At 39.3% G+C, this 26,778-nt stretch overlaps 1 protein-coding gene across 1 annotated transcript in view; it reads left to right on the forward strand.

The window, feature by feature from the left end:
- The window catches only part of PPP4R2 (protein phosphatase 4 regulatory subunit 2), a 30,724-nt gene extending 6,266 nt beyond the window's left edge, over window positions 1–24,458 (forward strand). Inside the window, exons 3-9 of the mRNA XM_054161384.1 lie at window positions 13,392–13,562; window positions 18,401–18,494; window positions 19,884–19,921; window positions 20,383–20,457; window positions 20,969–21,112; window positions 21,677–21,945; window positions 22,840–24,458. Of these exons, the coding sequence (XP_054017359.1) occupies window positions 13,392–13,562; window positions 18,401–18,494; window positions 19,884–19,921; window positions 20,383–20,457; window positions 20,969–21,112; window positions 21,677–21,945; window positions 22,840–23,153 (1,105 nt within the window). The 3' untranslated portion in view covers window positions 23,154–24,458. The remainder of the gene's footprint in view (window positions 1–13,391; window positions 13,563–18,400; window positions 18,495–19,883; window positions 19,922–20,382; window positions 20,458–20,968; window positions 21,113–21,676; window positions 21,946–22,839) is intronic.
- Window positions 24,459–26,778: the final 2,320 nt, after the last annotated feature.

Genomic DNA, 26,778 nt, shown 5'->3' on the forward strand with positions numbered 1-26,778 from the left:
TTCATCCTTCCAGCATTTTTAGAACAATTTCTTGGTTCACTTCAGCCTTTATATTATTTTGTTACAGCAGTCAAATGTTTTTGCCAGCTGTGGAGAAGTTGTGAGTTGAGATAGTAGCAATGTACAGGACAAAAAGCTCCCATTTGTAGCTTTGCTGTGTTGGTGAGGTATGCCGAGCTCTTGTACAGTAATTTCCTTTTTTGTTACAGACATGGAGATATTTGTAGCCATATGTCCTTAAATTTAAGCATGTAAAATGGGCTAAAGTCTGCTCTTTTTCTGTGAAATATGTGCTCTGGTTTTGTTTAACAAGCAGTTTTGTTGTTTCCATTAGCTGGAAATCCTCCAAACTGTTGGGGGAATGTAATTCCTTATGACTTCTTAAAAAAATGAAATGAAACAATTCTCAAATTCCTGCCACAATAAACAGGATAGTACTTTTTAAAAGAAGTCTGCATACCTTTGTTAGCGGAGGCCTCTTCCATTTCCATGTTCATGGTGAAGCAAGAGATGTGAGTAAACTTCCTTGCATTGTTTCCTACTATTATTCCTCACTAACTCAGTTCCATTAAGTGGTTGGAATTAGTCCCCGCTAATTCCCATTCCACTGACACTGTGGTTTCTACCTCATAATCCACTGATGCCTCCAAAGAACAGGAATCTCATTTGAAAAGCCTGCTGGTTTATCTTTTCAAAGGTAGTTTGGCTTCCTTGCTCTCTTACATATATTATAAACAATTATGTCTCAAATGTGCAGTTCTTGTACTTCAGAGGAACCAGCTGTGAGACAGATGAAATCTCTCTTGCTCTTTTAGGAAACCCAGGATGTTTAGTGTTTTATTTTAAACACTGCCACTTCTTATCTGTTGGGAGTGGGATTTGCAGTGTACAAGTCAAAACCTTAATTACCATCATAAAATGATGATCCTAATAACCTTTAGTCTCTCTATAAAATGCATGTGTAAGGAAAGCCAAAAGGCAGCTCCTCGTGGCAGTGCTAACTTTTCACTGTAATGAGACTATTCTAACGACACGCAGACATAGGTGAGTATATCTTTCTTCCCTGCTAGTCATCCTGCAGATAGTTCAGTCTTACTTTGCACAGAACTCCACCACATCATTTATTCTCTAGCAGTTAATACAGTTGCATGTACTTCTGATGATCACCTTTCGTAGTATTCTGTTGGCGTTCCTCTACTCTTCAAGCTCAGTTCACATGCATTGCCTAATTGGATTTGTTCTCATCCGCAGAGTTTCTCTCATGTCTTATCTTTACCACTTGGTAATGTTTCTTCACAGCTACAGTGTCTGCCTCATTATTACCTCTGTCTTTTCCAGGGGGTCTGAAGCCTCTTGTTCCATGGTGGCTTTGCTCATTACTGTTTCATTTGAAGTACTTTCCCAGACATTTGGGTGGTGTTCCACTCTTAATTTCCCTTCACAGAAGCCAGGATATTTTCCTGGTTTTACCTTGTAACCAGGGAGTTTTACTCCCTGCCTACAAGTTTTGGAAAGTTTGGTGCTTGATGCCACATGTTGTGGGGGAAAGAGCCAGGCAACATATAGTGCATGTAGAGTTTAGAGGACAAAGCAGGCTGGTTGATTTGGGGGATGGTGGAGTATCAGGTTTGTGGATAAACCAGACTGACTGCTTTTCCCCAAGGCTGGTACATATTTTCCCAAAGCAGGTCTCAGTTTTAGAAATACTGCTACCAGAGATGGTTACAAGCTTTCCATGATGGCTACACTTGATGAGTCTCTGCTCAGAAGTGGTAAGGGAGTGTGATGACACAGAAACACCTAATGGCTGTGTATGGGGACACTGAGATAGGGTATGCTTGTTAGGCCAAGGTTGGTATGTGTTAGCTGAACTGTCTTGTGTAGAAGCCAGTAGGTTGGCTTTTGTTCCATTTTTGAAGGATTTGGTAACAGAAGTACAATTTACCTGGTCCTGGCAGGACTGCTTTCAGACCTGAGTGAGCCTGTGTTTCTATGGTACAGTGCATGAACTAGCAAGTACAGGAATGAAGTGCAAGGTAAATTCAGATACAAAGATAGTTGCACAGGGTGCATTTTCTTCAATTTACTTTCTCAGATTTATTGCTCAATATAGTAAAGATTTGAGAGTATTATTTCAGTGTGGTCTGCTGCTCCTCTGAGGTGATCTGGTCATTTAACAGCGATAGCTACACTTACTAGATGAGTTACAGCATTTCTTCTTTGCTTATTGTCTGTGCAAACTGGTGGTATACCTGAAATGAATTCAGTGTCCTATAGTAGTAGATAGGTGGAATTTAGTTTGCATATGGAAGAGGTGATATAAATATGTAGGCAGTTATCCAAATGTTGAATTGGTTTTGTTTTTGTTTTTTTTTTTTTTTTTAATTACTTGGAGTTATTTTTCTATTAGTGGCTCCTACAGAGGTAGTAATTTTAATTTGCTGCAATTTCAGGAAGACTTTTATGCTGTAAGTGAGACATATTTAATACTTTTGACTCCTAGGCTTCTGCTCTACAGGCTTGTTGGGAAAGTGTCACATATTTAATGTTTTTGTGTTCTGCCTGCCAGCTCCTGAGTGCTGGAGAATTATCCTGTGCCTTTATGTGACGGATTATTTTTCTATGCAGTATCTATTGAATAGGATATTCTCTGTATTGTGCCTTGGAATTCCTGCAGAATCTCCATTTCACAGTGCACAGCATCATTCTTGAAAGGTACTTCAGTGAACCTTAATCTGTCCAGACAAATTATATCTGGAATAGAAATAAGTAAAAATTAAGAATGATCCACAGAATTGTTAAAGTTGAAATAAATATTGATTTTCTAAGTGTCAACAAAATGGTCAATCAAGTTACAAGCTCATCTGGACTATGTAAGTGGTTTCTGGGAAGTGTTTTGACACAGATAATGTTTATCTGCTGTCAGTGATCTGTTTGGCTAGGGCTATTCAGAGGCAGCTACAGTTATCTTTGATAAAGCAGATGAAAAGAAATGTTCTCCTTCCCCCTGAACCTTTTTTTTGTGCTAGTTGCTTAAGTGACATTGACAATTCTAAGGCTGGTGCGAATGTCCTGTATTCAACATTCAAAGATGAAAAAGGAAATTTCAAGAAGATGGTCCATGAAATCATACCTCTTTAAAATAATGAATCCTGGTGTAGTTTGTCATAGCAATAACTGCAACAAAGTCTCACAGTGTGATGCAGAAATGTGTAGTAATCCAGTCCCTATCTTGAAGATACCTTCTGCAAAAATGAGGCAGATGCGGGCTGAGAAAACAGTTTCTGTACACAGTTATTACTGAGTGTTCTAGGCAATTCTGTGTTTAATATTTCCTGCATAACCGAGGTATGATTTAGAATGTCATAAATCAGATTAAAAGAGGACACAAAACCCAAATTATTTTAAGCTAATGTAGCACAATGGATGCTACTGAATTTAATACAAAGGTAAATGTAGTGATTTCACAGAATATTAATAATTACTCAGAACTAGAGAAATAAGATTGGTTGGAGTATAAGTATCCTGGGAAATGTATGACAAGAGGAAGATGGTCTGCATCTATTGTGGTGTAAGTTCGGTGTGTTCCCTGAACTAGTGATTTTTCTGCATTATAGGAAAAGAAAAAAGGTAACAAAATTGTAAATAAGTGTAGTTGATATCGGTCATATGGGAGGACTTAGCAGGTATTTAGTGCTTACCCAAAGTCTGTGTTTGCAGAACTTGGAGAGCTTTGTAGTCGGTGAGTGTTTTATGGGAATGTCAGTATCTGGGGTGATCATTCTACCTGCAGTAAAACTTGATGTTTATAAGAAGTGTTATTGAATATGTGCATAAATGAAATCATAAGAATAAGAAATCAGAGGAAGAATTTACATAATGGTATACAGTGCAGAAGAACAGGTGGAATAGTTCAGTAAATACACCAGTTTATTCTTATCAGCCAAAGGTAACTTCAATAAATTTTCAAGTGGAAGAAGAAAACTGCATTAAAATGCCATCTACTTTTACTTCTCTCTTTATAGGTAAGCCACTGCCAGTGGTTTGTGGAAGTTTTGAAGGTGTTCAGTTATTTTGTGTATTGCTTTCATCTCTGCTCTAAGGAATTTAATTCTTGAATGAAGAATCTGTTGTGATCTTGTTCGTTTGTTCTGTGGTCAGTTTTGGTCTTTCAAATAAAAGAAAATGGAAGGTTCTTGAGTTTGTAGTTAGAGAACTGTAGTAAGAAATGCTCTTTTCTTTAAAAAACTCGAGCCCTAGTTCAGAGTTCTTGTTCTGTGGAACAGCTGTGTTCTGTTGGAGTCAGCTGAATGTTTATCAGCAGAGATCAGAATTAGTCCCTTGATGATTACAGATACTACTTTAATGTCTTCATCAGCTGCCGGTTTCCATAACTAAGTCTTAATCTTTGTTGTTCCTGGCAAAAGCAGTAGTAATTTGCAAGTAGTAGAGAGGTGAACACTTGTACTACCAAAGCAGATGTAGTTCTAATGTATTGCAGTTTCCGTGGTTCTGGAATGAGCTCATCATGCTCACAAGTAGGAGAGCAAAGACTCAATTTAAGCTGACAACAATCAGTGAGCAAAGATGGAAAAGCACCTTCTGTGCTTGTGGGAAATACCAGTTTTTCCTCTTTTGAGCTCTTCAATATATTTTTAATTAAAGTGAAAGGTAACATGAGGTCAAATTCTAGTAAAGATAAAACATGAGTGTTTTAATTTTACATCAGTTATCAGGTGAAAGTGAACAGCGTGCTCCCCCAGGAAGAGTGCTTGCCAGAGAGTTTTCTTAACAGCAGCTCACAGCAGAGCACAGTGGTCCAGTAAACTCACTGTGCTGGGTCACCCCGAGTTTAAAACTCCTTGCTCATTCTGAAACACTGATAAAGGATCTAGCACTTGATTATGGCTTGAAGGGTTTGCCTGCTTGCCAGAAGTGTTTAAGAAACTCTGCATTGATGCGCAGGGGACTTTCCTGTGTAAATCTGTTGTCATTGTTCGGAATTTCCCTTGTTAATTTGCACCATGTGGATGGCGAAAATGGCAACAGTGTGCAGGAGAATGACACTTTGCATCAACATAGTGATTATGAAAATAAAGCACAGGAAGTTAAAAAAACAGTTTAAAATTAAAAGCAAGATACATTGTTTTATCTGGTATGTGAGTCCATCTGCTTAAAGAACAGCTCTGCTCTCTGCAAGTCACATTACACATGCGACTCTTCCTCACCTGTAGCATTAATTTTGTGGTTAGATTAGTGATCTGCCTCACCTCCCTGTGTGTGGGATCACAGGAATGTGTGGGCGCAGCAGAGCAGGCTTGCCCCTCTTAGTGTAGACCAGGTATAAGATTAAGGATGTGGTGCGGCAGCGTCTTTCTTCTCTGCACTGTGATGAAATCCCTGCTAAACCACAATGCAGTTAATCTCCTTGTCAGTTGAGTTTCTACCCCAGAGTTTTCAGGGGTAATTTCTGAAAAAATTGAAAGCCATTTCTCTACCATTGAGCACTCCTTGTTAAGCAATCTTTATATAATAGATACTGAACTACTAATTCCTGTACTACAATGTTAAATGGCAGCAGGGTGGGGTTTTTTTTGGTATGAAAATGCTGGGGTTTGTGTTTTACAAGCAGATCTTAGCAATGTTTTTAGCTTGCTTACCCCCTTCTATGTAACTGTGCTTCCAGGTATCCTTGTTTATGCCAAATCAATATCTGAAATTAGGACATGATTAAAACAAAGCAACAAAAACAAAATAAGAGTCAGCTCTGTCTGCTGTCTTTTCATCCCAAAGACCAGACATAACTGAGGAAGGAGATGAGTGAGAGGAAAAGAGTGGCCTCAGTCTCCTTTCCCTCAGAGGACTGCAATCCGTCAATTCCTGTGCCCAGCTTTAGCTGCTGACTCTGCTGGACAGGACATCTTGGCCACATGCTGTGGTTGCTGTGCTGCTGCCAAGGAGTGGGACAGTCAGTCCTGGGCAGGCTCCCGGCACTCGCTCACTCTCTGGTGCTGCCCTTTCTGCAGTCTGGGGGAAGGGGACTGCCCTGGGATTTCTCATGCTGGAGATAAATGAACTCTGTGCTCTCTAGGGGCATAGAATGGGCTTTGAGGGATTTGAGAGGTGGCATATTCCATGTAGTCCACAGTATTCCTGTTTGGATACATTGAGGCTGGGGGAGAGCACACTGGAAACTAGCACACTGGTTTGCCATCTTGTGCATGGGTTTGAACTGGATATGTGGTTGCTGAGTGCACTTATTTTTCTACACCTTTTGACTTCTCAAGTAACTTTGGAGATCCCATTGTTAAACTGCAATAGTAAGGGAATTAACTTGTTTTGAAGGAAACTTTTAATATTTGCTTCTGACAGTCTGGGGAAATTACTGTATTTTAGAGTGTGTCTTCATCTGCTATGAGCTCCAGAGCAAGGCATAAAAGAGAAGAAACAGTTATTAAAGTTGGCAAGTTATTGCACTTAAACACCTGTTTCCTACTAGCAAGCCCCTGTGGGGGTGTAATGAATGTCAGTATTTGGGGGGAGCTCATGTAAGTGATGCTTATTTCTTGTTACGTGTTAAGTAAGTGCCTCTGAGATTGTCCTCTGGTTCTTTCCTTCTGTGTTCTGAGAACTTTACCTTAAAATCAGTTCAGCTAATATAAAGTGTTGGCATCATAGATCCACTATTTTATGCTTTTATTTTTAATTCCTGCTTGTCAAAAAGCTAATAGTAGGTGAAGGATGGAGAGGGAAGTGCTTCCTTCTTGTACTAAGTTCTGATGTTTCTTTTGTGGCCTCTTCAACGAACAGTCCATAGTAGATCTCCTTCGTTTCTCTTTTCATTTTATGTTCTTTGTGGTATACAGCATCTCTCCAAAATAGATGGCATCCCCTCTAAATTTAAACAGTAATTTTGTAATGAACTTAAACACTGTGCAATCTGAAGACAGACATCCCACCAGGACTCCTGGGACTCTTTAAAGTTTTAAGTACATAGCTAGGTCTCTAGAAGCGTAACACCCCTTCTATATAATGTTTTTCTTAATTAAACCTGTAATCTGTGAAGCAATTCCAGAAAGATTAATAAAATAATTGCAGGACCTTCTTTTCAAGAGGTAGCCTTATTTCAAACACTCTAAATTCCTGTTCTGCAGTTAATTTTAGGTTTTGTCTTGCTTACTTTCCATGGGTCTTACTGAAATTGGTAACTTCAAACCTTGTAGAATTTGTCTAAAGTGTGTGAGTTGTATATACTAACATCTGATATTTTAATACAGTTGCTAAAAAGGGAGATAGGTAACTTACCTTTGTCTTCTGCACTTGTAGAGTCTTGCAGTCTAATCTGCACTTAATGGCCACGCCATGGTGGGAGTTACTGTGCTGTAACAAGGCCTTCCAGTGCGTACTGGATACATGAGAAAGAAAACTTGTTCAACATGAATAGTTTTTCTTAAAAACACTAGGGAGGGCGCTGTGTGGGGGAGGTAGAGATGTTGCCATTACATCTTTGTAACCTTTCCTTACTCCACTTCTCTGAAAGTTAATGTTTTGCTGTGATTCTCCAGAGTTCAACACTTCCAGTTTCAGGTTGCTTTTCACTATTACTTCTGTTTATTGGCTTTTAATGTTTGTCTAGTTGTGCCCAGACAGCTTCATTAAATGTTTCTGGCTTGGTGCTCTCTTTGAAATTTCAAGCCTCCCAAAGTGAATATAGCAGCTGGCAAAATTATCAAATATAAAAACTTGTCCAATGGTCAAAAGAAAACACGAATTAATTCTGGCACAAAAACTATCTTCATAGTGCAAGCTATTGACAGAGGGTGCTTCTCTTTCGAAGTAAGCAGTGTGGTCAGGGAGAAGCTGCTTTCTCAGTTTCATCAGTACAAACATTTTGAGTAAGCAGGAAATACGGGAACAGGGAAGAGTCTTTTGCACTCTGGGAGTGATAGGATTAGATTATTTCCATGTAAAATGCAATTTTGGTTTTGATGTGTGTGCTTGCGAAGATGAATTCTGTGCAAATCATGCTAGTAGAAAAGCAATAGTACCTTGCAAGGAACTTTATGCTAGTAATTCTTCCTTTAAATCAAAGCATAGCATCAGATAACTTAAACTGCTTTATGTCTGAGGTGTCTTCTGTCCTTTTGCTGTTATCAAATGGAATTGGTGCATTTCTAAACTTGGCTGATGGTGCTTGGCTTGACCCGTAGTCATGGATTAGTTCCAACTGAAAATCATGTAGTTGAAGTCCAGGTGTGAAATAGTTTGCTTTTATTAGAGAACAGAGCTAGTGAGGATTGTGTTCTTCCTTTTTCTGCTCTGGCAATGCTAGATTGTCTTTTGTCTAAATTTTTATTTTTAATTCTTTCCTCCCTCTGCAATGGAAATATTTTTGCTACCTTATCAGCCTTTAGAAAAGAAGCATATTGTTGTTGTACTGACTGCAGAATTTCCTTGCACTCCTTCGCCTCTCTTCACAGGGCTTAAATTTCTTGTCTTTGCTTAATAATTCTGACCCCTTTCTGGGGTTTTGTGTTTGTGAGGGGAGAAATTGTTTTACTTTTTATTCAATCATGTGTGGTGGTTTTGGTCTGGGGTTTTGTGTTGTGGGGGTGGTGGTGGCAGAGTGGTGGTTGGTGTTGTGTGGTTAGTGCAGTGGTGGTGGTTTTTCTTCTGGTTTTAGTAATGTTTTTTTGTTTCTTGGTGATGGGTTTTTTTTGGTGTGTTCAGTTTTTTTGGTCGGTGTTTCTTTGTTTTGTTTGAATAGTCTCCTTTGAAAAAGACCTGTTGTGAAAGATGCTTTAGGTACACATAAAATGTATATAATTTCCAAGCTGTCATTCTCTAGAATGAAAGTATACTGAGCTGAATCATCTTAGGATCAACTGATTTTCTAAGTATTTTCTGAAGATACTTTTACAGAACTTATGGCTGTGAAAGAGCTCTCAGTTGGTAGTGCAGATACAGAAGCTGGTGCTGTGGACAGAAAAAGCATAATTTTAGAAATAAGCATGCCTTTAGAAAAGGCTGATTATGAACAATGCTGAGTGGGAAGAGAAGTATTTATAAACAAGACTGCTCAGGAGAAAAGCATGAATAGTATTTTCTCCATGGACTTGCTTCAGTTTGGTTTCTTTACAGAGATGAAAGTGTTTGTCAGTTATTTTCCAGTTTATAAAACTTAATGAGGTTGTACATAAAGCTGTGTTAAGGTTTTCTGCTTTTATTTGGCTCTTGATTTAACTGCAGAGGGTATTGACCATACTTTGCTCATTTTCGGTGTTACAATTTTGTATCAAAGCAACTAAAATAGCTAGTCTTGCATCCTAATGCCAGTGTTGTTCTCGGGGAGTTTGAGATATGTGTGGAAGATTTTTCTTTTCCTGAAAAGAGATGTTTGCCATTTGTTTCTCTTCTCATTGCTGTTATTGGCTTTCTAAGCGAGCAGTCTTTCAGTGTAGGCTCCTAACTTAACATTTCTAGAGAGGTACGTGTGGATCTTTTGGATAATCGGCAGATAAGCCTTTTTCATTCTTAATTTTGGTGCTGTATTAAACAACTCTACCTGTCATGTATGAATGGATTTTCTCTATGGATGAGTTACAAATGAATTGCAAGAGTTTGGCTGAAACCAACTTCATGCCATTTTCATGGACTGGTAAAACAGGAAAGGCAACTTTCTTCTTGAGACAATTCCAATTTACTTCAGCAGAAGCGATCAGAACTAAAAGAATCTTTCTGTCCCTCCAGCAGTGACTTTTTAATTATTTTTTTTTCTTGTCAGAAGAAAGTTAATTGTTGTAACAATTCTTTTCTTTTTTTTCCTGATACTTGTCAGTTTTGTGGACTGATTGGAGTGTCATCTTTTCTAAACAGTTTCAGAACAGCTCAAACTTAGCAGTACTTTGTCAGAAGTGTAGATAAGTTTCTTTAACAGATACAGTGTTGCTTGAAGTAAGATTCTTTTATTGATCCACCTGTGTATTACATTTCTATTCTGAGGGCTTGTTCAGAGTTAGCTTAAACTGAAGGCACAGTCCACAGCTGTCTAGGAGGCAAACTGTCAGTGTCTGATAGCGTGATAATAGGTCCTGCTGTTGCTGGTGATTGCACTGGCTTTTGAGAGAAAAGGAAGCACTTGTATAGCTGAATGAGAGCAGAAGGAGCAGAAACCTGCTTTCTAGAGCTGCTCTCCCTTTTAAAGTATTTTCTTCTTCATGTAGGATTGTGGTTCTGCCTGCTTCCTAGCAGCCTGGCAGGCACAGAATGAGAAGTATATGAGATAAGAAAGAGGAAGAGGGACTGCTGCTTAATGGGTTGGTAGGAAAAACAGGAAGGAGGTAACTGAAGGATGGTGTGCTGAAGTGGGAGATTCATCTCAGGGTAATGTTGGAAAGTCAGGCCTAAAAGAACCAAATGTATTTAGACACCAGAGACCTTCCTCCTTCTTCCTGCCTTCCAGGAATCTGCTGTGTTGCCACTGCAGGACTAAATTTTCCCTACGCTGTTGGAGAGTTTGGAGCTGACTCAGTCTTCTGTGGTGCAAATATTTCCTGTTGTGTGGCTGCAGTTCCCACATAACTTAGTGGTACTGGGATAAAACTGTTCATGTACTAGTTGTAGAGACTGAAAGTGCTTCAAGACCGTCTAAATGGGATCATGTTTTAATGTCTAAATTGCAAACACAGGTCAGGAGAAGATGCTCTTGAAGCACAAGACAGCTCTGTGACTTTGAAGCAGTTATCTATGATGGCAATGTGAATGTACCGCTTACTTTGAGCCATTTAGCTTTCATGCTGCTAGCAGCACAGCTATAGCAGTAGGGGATTCAGTAGTGCTGGAAAAAACCCCTGCTTGAGCTCCTGAGTTTGTCTGACCAGCCTGGCCTGAGCTTCTGCCGCTGTGGTTACACAGCTTCTAGCAGCAGCTGATTTAGTTGATGTTAACCCGGCCTCGCTCCATCTGGGTTGGCTGTAGTCAGGCTTGTGTCTGCGGGATGAGTTTATCCTTGGACTCTGCTGCTTCTGGTTATGAGCTGGACTGCGTCACCTGCTCAGCAGTCATTCATCAAGCGTTTGAAATACAGGATGAAAGATGCTTTTTATGTCAGTATTGCAGATAGAATTTCATTTTATAATCAAAGCAACCTAATTAAATGCTAGGGGTTTAAGATAAGACAGTTTTCTAGATTTATAGGAAGGAAAAGTGTTACATTCTTTGCTTTCTGCATCTTCAGCACTGTAAGGAGCTGGTGGGTGCCACTCTAAGGCACTAGATTGCCATTTTAAACTGGCTGCAGAACACTCACGGGTAATAGTCTGAAAAATAAGTTTTAGTATTTAGCAGGAAATAATAATGAAAGCAAAGAACAGTTCAACTTCTGAAGCGTGGAAAAAATCTAAATGGGGTTATCAAAGAATGCTGAGTATAGTAGTGGAATTTCCTTTCATGAGGGAAGTGAGGCTCTTGGGATGCTCTGTGGGGAGTAATCTCACTCTAGCATAGGGTTATTTCCTGGGTCTTTTCTGTCTTTTGTGGTGTGCTTATGTATTAAATCTGATTTGTGAAAGCTTTGGTCTCACTGTAATAGCACTGCAGAGTTGGGTAGTTTTAATGCTTGTGGTAGTAATGCTTATTAATGTGCATTGGAAACATGATGGTATTCTACTTTGGCTGGATAATGCTTACTGGAGCAATAGTGCAGTGAGACTCAGTGATGCTCTTTAACCTTTTTGTGCCATTCCATTTTAGGACCTTGTTTCTTCTTTTTCTCCTTGTTTCTGGTTTTATTATTCATTAGGTCCTGTGTTCCCCTCTGTTGTGAAGTGCTTAATGGTTTATTAGAAAGGAAAAGGGAGGTTTGCTTTCCTCCTTGAATTTCCCCAGTTCTTGCAAATTTGTCACTCCTAAAAGACAGGAGTTTTGTATTTTAGCTCAGGTTTACCTACAGAGATTCACTTTTCCCCCTCTTTGTCTCATGATTATTTCTTTGAGACCACGGTAACAGTTAAGACAACAGTAACCTGGCACTGCTCTTCTGGTGACCAGAAGTTAGCATGATTCCAGTAGCCTGGTGTTTTGTATGTGGTGTAGTACTGGTGCTGGAGAGCAGCATGCAGGGCACAAATGTCATTGCTTTGCTGGGGAGCCACCAGGTGAAGTTCACAGCACAAGGAGTTGTATCAGTCTGGCAGAAGGTCAGTTGTTATGTAGAGTGGAAAACATTGCGGGCTGTTTAAGTGAGCACCACTACCAAAGACAGCCTGGAGAAGCACAGCCTGTGGCTAAATCATATTTCTTTCAGCAGGAGCTGAAGGGCTGTCCAGGGCTTGGGATTTTATGCTTGTTTGATTTGAGCCTGTGTTCATTCTAGATTGCATGTGTCAGAGAAAAACGTCAAAGATAATTTTCTCTGTTGGTTTCTTATTTCTCCCAGTGTTTTCTTTCTCCACTAGCCTCTCTATCCTGTAGATGTAAAAGCTTCTGCATCATCATGAATAGAATAAAATTGATAGTAACTGAGCTAAATCCACTGCTTTCAAGTTGCTCCCCATGCTACCAACAAATGTACCAGCCAGAGGAGGCCCCAAACTACTTCTGTGATTGTCTTGTGAGGCAGTTGGTGTAGAAGGGCTTGCTCAGCAGCCTTCCACCTTCTCCATTGCATGCAGTGAGAGACATGCTTTCTCGAACATTTCACTACAGAGAATTCTGTAAATGATAGAACTAAATTGTAAGGCAGAAGATGTTAGAAGATTACTTACTGCTGTGGGAGTGTTTTTCAGGAGTCAAAGTTGTTTTGCTCAAATATTCACCAGCCAAGTGCTAGCTGGCTACAAAATGCACTGGCCTTTTGGAGAAGTTAAGTGCTTTCAAGGGGCATGGACACTTGAGCAGTTAAATACAAAAGGCCTTTCAGTAAGGGTTTGCAACGGAAGCAGATAACGCTGTGTACAATTCCTGTGTGGTTCCAGACTTGAAACATGTTGGTTTGGATTATTATTTTTTAAGTTGTTCTGTTTTTGTATGTTTTCCCTTCTCTTGTGAGCTCAGTGAAAACTTCAGTTGGCATACAGGCTTATAGGTGAATTGTATAGAACACAAGCCCATCTCCTGTTCATGTTTGACTAGTGAGTGGATATTGGTTCTTTAAGGATGTGGCTTACCCTATTAATGGCAATTGACTTGTGTAATATTGTTCTACTGTAATTATTTAAATGGTTATCATGCTTTAAATTCAGGGGGAAAAAATAGTACATTAGTTGCCTTATTTATCTTAGGACTGATGTGTCAGCATGAATATTTTACAAACAAAATTATGTTGATTTTCTGTGGGTTTACACACAGAATGTGCTGACTTACACGTGTCTTCATTTTTGTGTTTTATGCAGGGTTCAGTGGTCTCAGTTTAAAGGCTATTTTATTTTCAAACTGGAGAAAGTAATGGATGATTTCAGAACCTCAGCTCCTGAACCAAGAGGACCTCCCAATCCAAATGTGGAATATATTCCCTTTGAAGAGATGAAAGAGAGAATTCTAAAAATTGTCACTGGATTTAATGGGTATGTATCATTTGCTCTCCAAAATCAGGATCACAAAAAGGATTTAATGGGTATGTAACATTTGCCCTCTAAAATCAGGGTAACAAAAAACATTTCACCGGTTTTTAACTTAGCAGTTTGCCCTTTGTGTTCATTTTGCTTCCTTAAATAGCTAAGCTGGAGCGAAAACATACCTTGGAAGTTTTCAAACAGTAGTTTCCAAACTTCACTATTCTTTGAATGAAAATGATGGCATCCTGTGACGTGTCAGTCACTTCAGATTTTGCAATATGTAGTTGGTTTTTAAGTAACACAGTTCAATGAAGCGTAGTGCTGCTTATGTGCATTTAGGTGGTAAAATAGATAGCAAAGGCAGATTTCTTTCAATGTATTTTGATATAAATAACTGAAAGAAGTCTTTTGATGTCTGGTCCTTAATTGTCTGTGGCAGTTTGGTAGCTTCTGAAGAGGTAATGCTGTGATAAACATGGCATGACCAGGAGGCAGGGTATACCTGGTTTGGAATGGTTAAATTGTGCCAGATTCAGATGTATAGATGAGTGATACCAACTGGGAGGTATTCAACCTGTTGCTGGCAGTGTCTTGAATTAAGGAGTTTATACCCTTTGCTAGCTTCATAATTATGGAATTTTTGTTTCATTTTAAATGAAGATCTTTTTCATGTCTTTTATTTGGTGTCTTTTAAATACCTTATATTTTCCTTGTTTCTAAATTTGGTTACAAGCAGAATGGCTCAGCTGACATTAAGTTTGTGGGTCTCAGTGCTTGCCTGAAAGACGTTTCCTGCATTTTTCTCAGCTTGTCAGTCTATGGTCATGTTATAAAGTTTGCCTCCCTTTTACCCTGAAATTTCAAATTTGGAGGTGCTACAAAAATATCTGTAATACAATGTTTTGACACTGAGTTAATAAGTTTTACTGTCAATGTTCCATGCTGCTTACTTGCAATTTAAGTGTCTTTTTAGTCAGAGATCCTCTTCTCCCTCCCTTCCCTGCCAAATTGCTCTTGTAGAGTATTTCTAAGAATGTGAAATTCAGTTTGTTCCCAGCTATCCAATATTTATACTGGACTAATTCACTGAAGGAATGTAAAAACAAACCTATCCTTTATGCCCTAGTCTGCCTCTCTCCTGCCTCCCCCAGCTTTCTCTTAATGCTTCACTGCCCACGAAATTGGTCATGTTCTCACATGGGGACAGCTGATGAATGCACTGCTGTTATCTCCTCTTGTTCCAAAGGCTACTGAGCATACCTCTGGGTGACCAAGGCTGGAGCTTGCTCTGTGGCTGTGCTCTTTTTTTCCCTCTTGCTGTTAACACTAAAGAGTGCTCAGCTTCCTCATACTTGGAAGTGAACTGCCTGGTATTGGAGGAAGCAAACTGCATACATTAGTTACCTTAAAGAAAAGAACACGGGGGGATGTTTTGGAGTCTAGGGTTAGAACAGTTAATTTAGTAAATCCTATGACTCCTTCAGTGAGAATATGCTTATGAAAGCTGAATCATGTGGGGATGTGTCCAAAAAAGTCACAACAGTAGGTTTGGGGTTGTGTGATTGGATATGTTCAAGCTCTTGGAGTTGTGGATTGTATGTCCGGGTTCCATAGCAGAGAAGAAAGCTATTCGATGTGCCTTTCTTGGTGTTTGTTTTAAAAGAGTGAAGGAAAGCGTTAATTAAAACTAGCTGGGTGGTGGTTTGTTGTTGGTTTTAAGGCAAAACAAATGTCAAATTAATGTTGACATTCATTTTAAAGTCAAATGGCTTAAGAATGACCCCTGTTTCAAGCCTTTGTCCATTAAATGTCTTTTACCGAAAACACAAACGGACCGTTTTAGCCTTACTGTATCTTACCTGACACTGTGCAATATGCTTGCAGAGCCAGACTGTCATCCTACACTTTCTTTAGAGTAGGAATTTCCTAAAGACTTGCCATTTTAATTTTTCCTTTGTTAGTGAAACAAAGTTCCAAAGTAAGTTTTTTGGGATCTCAGATAACAGAGGAGTCTTCACAGTATGAATAAAATGGATAATAATACAAGTTTTCATTTATGGGCTGGTTTCTGTTGCAATTTAATGTAGCTGTTTTAAGTAATTTTCCCAGATCCCTGTTGAATCCTATCCATACAGTGGATTTTGGGGTTGTAATTCATTCTGAACTGGCATGCTAGGGAGTGCAGTTTGGAGTGTGTTCGTATAGAATTTTAAGTGGTTACCTTAAGCAGGCAGATGAGGACTCTTTATGCAGCTCATGTACTGAACTAATTAAATTTCTGAGCATTTAAGATCACCTCTCGTACTGCTCATAAACTCTTCTGCTGGTGCTCGTGTCTAGATTTACACCACTTTCAATTATTTCTATTTTTAAATCCCATTGAACTATTTTTTAAAAAATGACAGTTTTGCCAAAAAGGATTCACGAGGTGAAGTTAACTTCGGGTTTTGCCAACTACAAACACTTGGAAACGTTGCACAAATGACATGCAAGAGGATGCAATAGTGTGACACCTGCTGCCATCTGCTGCCCAGTAAACGAAGGTTCAGTTCACTCTGGAAAGTTTTGGAGGGAAATGAGCTGCTGTTGGCTTTTGTTTAAACCTTTTATAGTCGAGAGTAAAATAAGAAGGCAACTTTTACTTCTGGAGTTAATTGCAGGCTGTACATTGAATATGTTGATTTCCCCAAGTAGCCAGACCTGTGCTGATACTCACAAAGTACTTCATGTTTTAGTGCTCCAGTGAGCTACAGCTAAACACAAATTAGCCAGGCAGTGACTCTCCAGGATGTCTTACAAATCTGGCTGATGCCAAAAATACTGAGAATTTTAAATTGCTTCTGTGAAATAAATTGAATGGACAGTCTGATCTAGTAAAATATTACAAAGCCTCTAACTGTGGACTTCTCCACCCAAAACCCAAATGGCCATCAATGAGAATCACGAGATATAAGCACCAACATACCTGTGTGGAAGAGTTAGCACTGAGTAAATTCTTGAGCTACAGCTGGGAGTTCTTTTAAAAGGGCACTATGCAGAGGCTGAACATCACAGTGTCACAAAGATTAGTGGTTGAGCAAAGGTTGCTAACAGCAGCATTATTTGGCTGATGCTAAGGAAGCTTGAAGGAGCTTAACGACGGAACCAGTGTCAAGCATAAGAACCTTCATGTAGTAAACCGAAATAGAAGGATCACTTGCTCCTGGTTTGTTCTGGTTTGTACTTCCCAAATGTCGGGTATGGGGAGTGGGGGGAAGGTATTCTGTGTCAAAATAGGAGGAGGTAAAGTGTATTTTGCCTGCATACCAAAGCACATGGTTCTGCTGTTTTCCTTGCATTTAAGAACTAGTATGTCAAAGCATTTGCTTTAGAAATAGTCGTCTTACTTTTTGCGAGTGCTACATACATTATTTCATAATTGATCAGCTGAATTCTGACTCTCCATATCTTTCCAATCTTAAAAATCAAGCAAAGCAGTTGTTACAGTCCAGTTCAGGGTGAATAGGAAGGGGAGGCATGAACTATCAGAGTAAAAATGACGGACCTGTGTGTTTTCAGGTAGCTGTGCTGGAACTAGGGCTAAGGTTAGTGATTGCATTGCAGCTACTCCCTTACTGTTTCCCAGTTGAGGATTATGACTCAGTAATGTAACAGCTCTGAAAAAACAGTAAAGATGTGTGGTCACACTCTGATTCCTGTTGCTTTTAAAGTGTTATGTAGTAGGATTAATGATGGCTGTGCTGACCTGTTTGCACTGAACAAGTGGTAGATCTGGGCATCCAAGATGGCGTTTTTTAGCTAATGGACTAAGCTTGAGACACATACTGTGTTGGCTGATGAGCCAGGCTTGAGATACAGTCTACTGAGAGCCTTAGAAAATAAATACATATCTATAAGTAATCTGTATAGATACTGCACTGGATTTGGTGGATCAGTTGTATTCCCACTCAGGAAGCGTTCTGGAGTTTTGTACTGTATCCAATACTCTTTTAGAAGAACTTTTTTAATGTTTATGGCTTAACTTCAAGTAGTTATCTGTACAAAATAAAGATTAAAAAATGCATAATTCTTTATTTTATTAAAGTAACTTTGAAAGTATTTTACTGTTTTGTCCAAAGTCACAGAATTGCATTTAAAATGTGACACTGAATTCACAATGAAAAGTGTGTGACATCTTGGGTAACTGCTTGTCTGAAAAGGCTCATTTCTCATATAAGTAGGGATCAAATTGAGTGCAGACCTGTCAGAAAACAGAATGTGTGGAAGTGATGGATTTATGTATCTTACTTGAGTTTAGTTATTTTTACTGTGTCTTTCCTTGATAGATACTGTCCAGTTGTGACCAAATGGAGCATTGGTAACAACTCAAGTATAATGGTTCCAATTCCAACACAACATTTAATGTTTCTTCTGTAAATGGATTCTGTAAAACATGAAATAAATGACAAGTTGGGAATTTTTTACCTCTGGTGTGTGAGTCAAATTTGTTTTGAATCTCTTAGCATTTCTATATATTTGAATAATAAATACAGTCTCCAAATGTTTTACTGTTGATGATCTGATTAGTTTCTCATTGCTTCAGTGAGTTGAGATGTGGGATGATGTATTTAAAAATTCTCTTGAAGAGTTTTGTTGTGTTGAGCACAAAAGACTGTGGATTTGTTACCTCAGTGTATGAGACAGGGAAAAATAAAGCCTTGACTGACTACCCTATATTGCTAATCATAACTAAGTTCAGTACTGCTTTCTTTTTGCTTTCTCAGTGAGGGACAGAAAGCAATAATTTTGTTTCTTAACAGTCACACTCAAAAATGAAACTAAACTGTTACAAATCTCTTTCACTGCAGCATCCCCTTCACCATTCAGCGACTCTGTGAGCTGCTAACAGATCCTAGGAGGAATTACACAGGAACAGACAAATTCCTAAGAGGTGTGGAAAAGGTATGTGTGTTTCTCAGAACACAGCTAAGCAGTCACAACTGCAACTTAAATTACTTGGGAATCACTCCCAAAGGCCTGTTAGTTTGATTATGGCTCATAGCCATCTAATAGCTACTCAAACTGTGTGAGTTTGTTTCATACCTTTTAAACACCAAAAAGCAGTTTTAAAACAGACATAAAAGTAAATCTCAGGGGTGCAACTGTTGTCCTCCTTGTCACTGTGCAGTATTCATATTGTAGCTTGTGGAGAGCCTAATGTAATTTCTTATATCAAGTCCTAGCTAGACATTTTCAAATGATTGGCTGAAATAATTTGGATTTTTTTTTTTTTTGATCAGGCACTTCCTTCAGAATTTGGAATCAGATTAGATCCAGTGTCTCTTGTTTCAGTATTTAAATCCTCCTGTGTAAAGGACTGTGCCTTTGTAAAAGTATACAGATGTCATGTACTGGTATTTTGTAGCTTATGCCAGCAAGTGAGATCTTTCAGAGGTAGATAAGAGACTTGCAGGATTTGATTCCATCTAGGATTTTACTGATGTCAAAACTGCCTTGAAATTCTTCCTCAGACTGTTCAGCAGAAGAAAGGTTAACTTGTAAACAGATTGGTTTTTACTGTTAGTGTGGATGCAGTCAGGTGCATTCATGCAAGTTACAATGGGGCAGGGAGATGGTCAGGAATTAGATGGTAAGACAGGTATGTCACAAAACAGCTTCTTAGATGACAGTGAGATCTGTGAAACCACACCTCAGGTTTTAGGAAGAACTCTCATTCATATGGATTAATGTATCTGGTCCAGTGATAAATGCTCCTGTGTATAATGGAGCTAAGTATTGGATGTGAGGAGAGAAACTGTCCTAAGTTTTAATCTGGGTTTCTAGATGCTAAAATTGGTTTAGTTTGCAGTGCTGTTCAAGAGGGAGAAGTGGCTAAGCAAAACAGACTAAATTAGTAATATTTTTTTAATTCCTGCCCTTTGTTTATGCAGGGACAAAATAACATTTGAAATATGACTGTGCCAAAAATAGCTAATAGTGCTCATACACTTAGGAAGGCAGGAGTTGTGAACAATAGGGCTGGTTTTCAGCATTTTGGAATACTTTGCTTTCCAGAGATACTTCAGTTAGAAATTGCCAGTTGATGTGCTGGGCTTGTTATGACTGAAACTCACATATGAAAGCACCGTCTTTTAGTGTAGTTATGGCCTGACCTTGTAATGAAGGAACAGAGATAATTTTATCTATCTCTTATTTGTTGGTAGCTTTCAGCCCAGTTTTCTGCAGAGATACTTCAACAGATGTTACCAAAGTTGGGTAACTCTTTGAAATTTTGGGGTGTTATCAAGAGCTGAAGTTTCTAACTCTTAATATGTTGTTTATGTGTTACAGAATGTCATGGTTGTCAGCTGTGTATATCCATCTTCAGAGTAAGTATGACCTCTTTGTGAAACATGAAGCTTGTGTTAGTATGTAGGAGGGTGTGTGCCTGTCTCTAATTTATTTCTTTGTATGTCTGCCTTTTGCTGTGCAGAGTTTGACTTTCATTGGCAGCAGTTAAGTCAGCAGTAGTGGCAGTGGTTACAGGTGTAGCAAGTGTTACAGTTGGGAATGAGCTGACAAACTTGGAACCAGATTCATGGTACAGCTCAGTATTAGTCTCAGACAGTAAGATGTTGGCCTGCACCTTGGCTGGGAAAAGTGGATACCCCTCGATGCTATAAATTCATCTGCTAGCCTGTTTCCCTAGGTTCATGTAGAGGCAGAGAACCCCTTGAGGACTGGCAGTGGGGGACTGTTTATGTTGAGAGAAGGGGAATTCTGTGCATTAAGCTTAAAGTAATTTAAAGTTGCCTTTATTCATAACATTTTCTTGTTTGTTTTGTTTCAGGAAAAATAATTCCAATAGTTTAAATCGGATGAATGGTGTTATGTTCCCAGGAAATTCACCAGGGTACTCTGACAGGTATGTGTGGTTTTGGGAATTAACTTTTCTTGGGTAACAGCAAGGTAGTTCTGAAAATAGCTGGTTCAGACTCCATATTACCTATTCTGATCCCAAATCTGTAGCCTCAAGAATGGGCTGTGACATGGAATGTTGGAGGAAGGGGGGTACAAGGGGCATGAACATGCACATTATTTACTGTCAAATGTACAGGTTTGATCTCTTTGTAACCTTAGTGTTTAGAGTGATTTGTTCTTTATTTAAAGCATTTACCACAGTTTGTGTCTTGTAGGCAAGGATTGCTTTTTTTATTCAGTATAAAATAGTAAAGGTGCTTGGTTGCACGGTTTAGTTGATTAGGTGGGCTGGATTAGTTGATAGGTTGGATGCGATGATCTCTTCCAACCTGGTTTATTCTATTCTATCTTGTTTTGGTGGTCTCTTAAGACAAGGTTGTAGCTGCTTTCTGCTTATTAGGAACAAATTGCTTTACTAAAAGGATGGATTAAATTCTTTATTATTGCTTTCAAAGATCAAATGTCAATGGTCCTGGGACTCCCAGACCAGTCAATCGGACGAAGGTTTCTTTGTCAGCTCCTATGACAACAAACGGTTTGCCAGACAGCACGGAACATAAAGAATCAAGCTTGCAGCAAACAGAAGATAAAAAACACAGGTTTGTGAGGAGCAATGTGTTTTGGGGGTTAATTTGTCTCATTTTTTTTCCCACTTACATTTAAAAAACATTTTAAAAGAAAATGACCACCTGAGGTATGCATAACTAAGCCTTAACATGTGAATACCTGCAGCAGGATTTGATGAAAGCTTCCTGCTGTTTGGGCTGGCCACATAACTATTAGCTGAAGTTTCCTCAGTTGCAGTGTATGGGTACGTATAGTAGAAGTGAAGAGTGACTAATAGGGTTCAGAAATCCACAGTTACCATGTTTGTGCCAGGATGTTAAAGTACAATGAGATATGTCATAAATGTTTGTCACTGATCCTGACGGTAGGAGCTGTCTGTAATTTGGACCTCCCAGAGTAGCCCAACCACCCTGCATTTTCACTGACACTCAGGTGAGAGAGGAGTGATGGGTTTGAGGGTCTGTTATGTAATAAGTGAAGTGAGTTCTACTGTTCTCTTACAGTGTTTAACCTGAAGTAGATGCCACTTCTAAAAAAGTGTGATGAGATACAGAATGTTGTTCTTCAATAAAAATTGCAACTGCTTTTGTTTGTAGTGAATCACCAGCATCTGAATCAGAAGGGGCTCAGAGCAGCCCTGTGAAAAATAAGCACTCTGAAGATGATCCTGCAGAAGCAGAAGGGCATGAGGTAAAAAGACTTAAATTTGACAAGGAAGGGGAAACCAGAGATGCACCTAACCAAACTGCCTCCAGTGAAGCTTCTTTAGGCACAGGAGAAGACACAGAAACATCCTCTACATCTCAGGAGAAAGAAAAAGAGGCCACTTGTGCCAGACAGCACTGTACGGAGGAAGAGGAGGAAGGTATTTCAGATTTCTTTGTCTTGGTGCATTTTCCAAAGAGTTGGGGCTGTCTTTGCTGTTGGGATTGCTGCATGTTCCCCAGCTGTGCATACAGGTGAAGTGCTCGTTCAAACTTCAATTTCCCATAATTCAGCTATTCTGTTACTACTTTTTTTTGTCTTACATCTCTATTTAAAAGTGCATGAAATGGCACTTAAAGTCTTCTCAGGCAGTAAGTAACAGGAGGCTGGTAACACACCAAGAATTTAGGAATCCCTACTTCAGCTTATCAGATTTTCTTGTCCCTTATGCAGAAGGGAGATGGGTCATATCTACATTTGACTGCCTTTATAGCATAATTTCAGGAAGGTATTTCTTTCACAGAGGAGGCTGAATAACAATCTCACCAGATCCTATTAGAACAGTGACAATTTCCCTGGACCTAATTAAAAAACCACAGAATTGCAGTTAGGAGACTATGTAAAATAAAAAAAAAAGCTCAATCTCCAATGTTTCCTTTCAAATAATTAGCTTTTGTGATTCATGTATGTGTTAAATGTTTCTCTAGATGATGATAGATGGCCATTTGAAAGTCACTTTTTCAGAAGTTCCAAAAGCTGCTTCTGAAGACAAAGGAAGCAATGTGGTGGAGCTAGAAAAAGTTACTTGTTAGTGTCTTCTATTCACTGAAGCTTATTAATTTTATTTAATAAAAAATTGGACATTTTGTTGATGATCTGTTAAGACAGTATGGCTGTCCTGTGCTTTTACATCTAATAAAAACAGGGATTGTCAGTTTTTCCTGTCCTTGGCTGTGCTGTAGAAGTGTTGCTCAGCGTAGCTGGGAGTGGGAAGTAGCAGGATGAAGGTGTGTTTAGAAATGCCTTAGTAATGCTGTGCTCTTACTGTTTCTAGAGTCCTTCATGTCTCCCAGAAATGCTGGTTCTGACAGAAAAGATCAAGAAAAAGACACTGAACCCTCAACTGTGAATGAAGACACCTCTGAGGAGAACAATCAAATGGAGGAGTCTGATCAGTCTCAAGCAGAGAAGGATTTACACTCGGATGACAGTGAAATCAGTGGATCTGCCAGTAGTGGAGCTGACTGCAGTGGAACAGAAGAGTTAGAGCCCTACGCTAGCGAACCTCCAGAGATTTCATCAGAGACCCCTATGGAAAACAGTGATGAAACCACAGAAGTTGCAGATGAACCTATGGAGCAAGACTAATTAAAACCCTTAGATGCAGTATTTTCCATAAGGCTCCGGTTTTACACTGTATAAATAATTTTATGTAATAAAGTGGACCTTTAGTTTTACAGAAAAAAAAAGAAAAAAAAAGAAGCAGCAGGTTGTAAAATAAAAACTTCTCCATGGATTGAACCTTGAAAGAGTTGTACATGATAAGAACTGTGAATACCAGCTCCTTCAGGTCCTGCTTACCGCTGAACTTTCGTTTGGTCAAATCAGTGGTTTGTGTATAGTTTTTTTTATTTAGAATAAAAGTTTTTAAACTGGAAGGTGATTATAATTTTGACAACTTTTTTGGAGATTACCACACCTAGTTGTACGTAAGCAAGGAAGCTTTTTCTTTCTTTCTTTCTTTCTTTCTTTTTTTTTCTTTTCCCTTTGTCTCGTCTTTTTTTTCTGACAGCTCTAGCAGTTGCTTCACCTTTTGGTTACAGTTTCAACATTTGACATGTGAAATATTGGGGTTTCATGCTGGTTTCCAGATTTTTATTCGAATACACAGGAGGAAACCTTGGGTTGTGTGTTTAAAGTGTGTTCCGTTTCGCACACATGTATGCACGCATGCACACGTATGTGTACCCTCACCGTTCTAAGGGGGGAAGTGGTCTATTCTTCTGTTTCTATACAAGATAACTACAGCAAATACTTTTTTCTATAGGAAAAGACTGAATTCACCTCTCAAGGCACTTTGCCTCTGGAAAAAAACAACAACAAAACCAAAACAAAACCAACAACAAACCAACCAAACGAAATCTGGCCCATATGAAACCCTGGAAATACTGAGGTGGTTGAGAACACCAGAGTTAAACACATTCCAAGAGAACTGTTCAGATGACAACACTTTTGTATACTTCTGAGGTGCCTGAGTGAAAGGAGTTCGTTTATTTATGAGCAAATGTGCTTTCCGTTGAGAACGTTGTAATCCAAACCTTAGCTTAAACTTTTGTAGAAGAAACGTTTGAACACACGCTAAGAAACTTACCTTGGAAGACGCAGACAGGTACTTGCCTTGTGAGGGCTTCTCGGAGCGTTGTGAATATGGTAGAGAAGCCTCAAAGTTACTCTGAGGTCTGCAGGTGGCATCGGTATGATCACAGCACTCTGCTGGAAGGATTCATACATGACCGTAGTTATGTACCTGAGCTAAACAGCTGAAAGGTTTAAAAGGGTGCATAGAAATCACCACGATTTGTATAACATTTTGGAAGTGAACTAAATATTTTTGAACACGCTACTTTGACAGCCAGTGTTACAGTTTATTTTGTTTGGGTTTGGGGTTGGTTTGTTTTTTCCTTTGGCCTTTGGGTTTGGTTTTTTTTTTTTTGCCTTTGGTTGTGGTTTTTTTTCCTTTCTCCTTGTCAGACCAGCTCAAAGCACAAACTACTGCTTGAAATTCGACGTTTTCCAGTTCCCACGTTTCAAAAATCAACACGCAAGCTGCAACCTCCCAGTCCTGATTACTGGCTGCCAAATTTATACCTGTTTCTTCGACTGTACCTTTTTGATATTTAGGGTTTTTAAATTTCTGTAAAGTAGATTTTTTTGTAGATTGTAATGAGTGCTCACTGCCATTGTGAAACGGTATCTAATTGTATAATTCCTGTGTGTAAACTGAATGCTTGGGCTTTCAATACAGTATTCATATAAAGCAATAAATATTAATGTTATGAAATACCTGAGTACATTTTTATCAGAATTGTCCCTCTTTTGATTGTTTTGTTCTAAGTTCACATACCTGAAGTACAGAAATGGCCTCTACAATGCATGCTGCTGGTTCCTTGTACCACATGCTCTTGCTGTGGATCATTTGGGGAAATCTGGGGTGTGATTCATAGCAGACTAATTTGGCGGAGTGTGGAGTATTTATGACAGTTATTTCTTGCTAATGTTACCTATCCAGATCTAAGCAGACAGGATTCGGGGAGATGCTTGCAAAACCCAAATACATTTTACTGACTGAGATCCCCTTTGCAGAAGGAAAATTGTACTCTGCCTCATTGTCATTGTGCTGAGGGGTTGGATGTGTCTTACGAGATTTCAGGACTCAACCGAAATGTTGCAATCAGGCAAGTTTAAATACAGCAGTGACATCTTACACTTCTTTGGTTGGTTGGGTTTGGTTTGGGGTTTTATTTTGGATATTTTTTTCCCCCTGTTGTTTTGTTGATTTCCCCCCCCCCACAAATATTTTGCCAATGAGAACAAAATTTAATAATTTCTAAGTTTAGAGATTGCTGAAATTTCCTTTTAGACTGTTTTATTTGTGAAGATCTTGTCAATAAACTCTTTCTTTAAGCACTTGTGACCTTTTGATACTTTTGTTTTAGCAGCCCTACTGCCACTTCTGCAGGGACTTGCAGAAGAACGTTGAGGTATGGATCCATTTAGTTCTCTCTGCAGCTAATGGGATTTGTTGGCTAATAAAAAAGGAAGTCATGCTTTAACATGCTAAAGATGTGCCTACATTTAAAGATTGCAATTGCTACATGAGAGAAAACTCCCTTTTTTAAGAATGGGAATTAAAAAAACCCCAGCCCCAACCCGCTGCATTTCTGTGTAGCCAGCTGTTATCAGAGGTGTTGCACACCTCCAGATGCAGGCAGCTGCTTTTCTCTGTGTGTGGAGGTGCTGTGCCAGGGGAGGTTCAGGCTGGATGCTAGGAAAAAGTTCTATACAGAAAGAGTGATTGCCCATTGGAATGGGCTGCCTGGGGAGGTGGTGGAGTCACCATCACTGGAGGTTTTCAGGAGAAGACTTGATGGGGTGCTTGGTGCCGTGGGTTAGTTGTTTGGGTGGTGTTGGATTGGTTGATGGGTTGGATGCGATGATCTTGAAGGTCTCTTCCAACCTGGTTTATTCTATGTGTTCTATGTATTATCACAGCTTGCATGTTTCTAAATCTGGGTGCTCTGAACTCCACAATTCCTTGCACCCCAGAGCATGGCTCTGTTCCAGCCATTTAGACAGAATTGCTTGTACTCGTGTTCCCGAAGGTAGTGTGTGGTTAAACCCCAGAAAATCAGGCAGCAGCTGCTCTGTGGTGGTATTTCTGATAACAAACAAACTACTATTAGATGGGACCAGAAATGAAACAGAAAATACAATGGTATGAGGTAAAGGACAATCCTTAAGGTGTGTCCTTGTACCCCACTTGCGGGGCTTTGCCCTTGCCCGTGGGTGTCTGAGACTGCCTATAATGTTCTGGAACAAGGACTGTTCCTGCTGCTTGTATTGCTAACCAGGTTCAGGGCAGATTTAGATTTCATTTTTAAATCCTCTTGGATTTGCTGCTGGCTTCAACACAGTCAAGTTCTGATTTTTTTTTTTTAATTTCATTTTATTTCTTTTTAATAGAAAAATTGTGCTCTGAGGGTTTCCAAGGCTGAGGTATCTCTTGTCTGTGGCACCCAATATCTATTTATTGAACACTTCAGCAGGAAATGCTCCTGGAAAAATAAATTGGTATTGCATTTCAGTTTATGCCTTGCCTAGGGGGGGGAAGGAACAGACTGAAAAACCTCACTTCTGCTGCTTTAGTCTGTGAGAAATGTCTTTTACTCAAGCAGCTCCCTCAGAAGCTGCATCATGACTTCAAGCTTGTCCT

This window comes from Dryobates pubescens, chromosome 1 (genome assembly GCF_014839835.1).
Source record: "Dryobates pubescens isolate bDryPub1 chromosome 1, bDryPub1.pri, whole genome shotgun sequence".
In the NCBI taxonomy this organism is placed as follows: domain Eukaryota; kingdom Metazoa; phylum Chordata; class Aves; order Piciformes; family Picidae; genus Dryobates; species Dryobates pubescens.